A 1412-nucleotide genomic window follows, 5' to 3' on the forward strand; every position below is an offset into this window, starting at 1 on the left:
ATGTCCGCGGGTACTCACTGCGTCGGCACCCAACGACCCTACCCAAACAAAGTCGCTCAGGTCATGCGCAAGATGAATGCCTCAAAGCCGCCCAGACCAAGACCAACCGCCACAGTCCCCCACTCGGACGGACAGATGCTCCAGCAGCGCCTGACAGCAGCTTTTCCCGGACAAGTACCACTCAGGATGGACCCGCACACTATCATCTGGACCGACGGTAGCTGTATTAAATCGGCTGAAAACAACGGCCAGAACAAGTTGGGTGCGGCTGCATACTGTGGACCCACCGGAAAAACGCTGCACATCGACCCAGCGGGCGAAGGATGTACGAATACCATTCAACGGGCAGAGCTGGCAGCAATACGCGTAGCTCTATCAACCCAAAGGGCGGTGAACATCACCTTAACAATTGCCACTGACTCGCAAGCCTCACTGGGTCTTATCAAAAGAGCAGTAAACGATCCGAGTAAACTGCATATTTCCAAGCACAAAGCCTTACTAATGGACATAGCCGACCTACTGTACGAATGCGCCCAACAGAACATAACCGTTCACTTCCTGAAAGTGAAATCGCACACAGGCCTTGATGGTAATGACAAAGCTGACAAAGGAGCAACATCTGTCGCACGAGGTGAGAACCCAGCAACATTTACTGAAAAGGCCGACAATGCCCCGTTCGATAAAGTGTTCTGGCTGAAACAACGCGACACTGGTCTTTACGTTAGTGACCTGAACAAAGGCCTTTATAAGCGTCTCCAGCAAGGTACCTTCGCAGGCTATACCAACGACACAATACTAACTGAAAAATGGCGTAACACCGCCTCGAAGTTAGACCCCAAATCTAGCATTATGTCCTATAGCCTTCATGGCTTGCTGTACGGTTGCGTTCGGGGTGTCGGATAGGACAGGGCGAGGCGAAACCGGGGCTGCCAAGGGCCTTACACTACGTCTTCCAGCGACCGTGGGCCTTGCGGGCTTCTTCGGATACCCCTCTGGCTGCTGCAGCACTGTTTCCCCCGATGCGCATGGAGTGTGGCATGATGCCGCGCTTGATGCCCACAGCGCTGCACATGGCAGCGAGCTTCTCCCGGAAGGAAGTATAGCTGAGGCTGGGGATCGGTGACTGAACAGAGCCGGTCCTCTGCTGCAGCTGGTGGCCTTGCTGTGTCGCCTTAACCCTGCGCAGCAGTGGACCCACGTCCTCCACGGGGGAACTGGGGACACGGACATAGTTACCAAGCGCCAGCAGCCTCTCTGTCAAGCCCACTGGGCAGGCCACGCCCCCCACGCGCGCGATCCGGATGGTCTGCCCTTTGCCCTCCTGGTCCGTTTTGGACCTAGGCAGTGTGATGGCCATGTGAGTGTCGTGCAGGGTGAGCAGGTCAGACTTGACGGAGATGTGGGCTAGGTCG

At 55.9% G+C, this 1412-nt stretch overlaps 1 protein-coding gene across 1 annotated transcript in view; it reads right to left on the reverse strand.

Moving 5' to 3' along the window:
- Window positions 1-943: 943 nt before the first annotated feature.
- The window catches only part of VOLCADRAFT_91709 (uncharacterized protein), a gene marked incomplete at both ends in the record, with an annotated part of 3713 nt that continues 3244 nt past the window's right edge, over window positions 944-1412 (reverse strand). Inside the window, one exon of the mRNA XM_002951202.1 lies at window positions 944-1201. Within this exon, the coding sequence (XP_002951248.1) occupies window positions 944-1201 (258 nt within the window). The remainder of the gene's footprint in view (window positions 1202-1412) is intronic.

Source organism: Volvox carteri (genome assembly GCF_000143455.1).
Source record: "Volvox carteri f. nagariensis unplaced genomic scaffold VOLCAscaffold_22, whole genome shotgun sequence".
NCBI classification, from domain to species: domain Eukaryota; kingdom Viridiplantae; phylum Chlorophyta; class Chlorophyceae; order Chlamydomonadales; family Volvocaceae; genus Volvox; species Volvox carteri.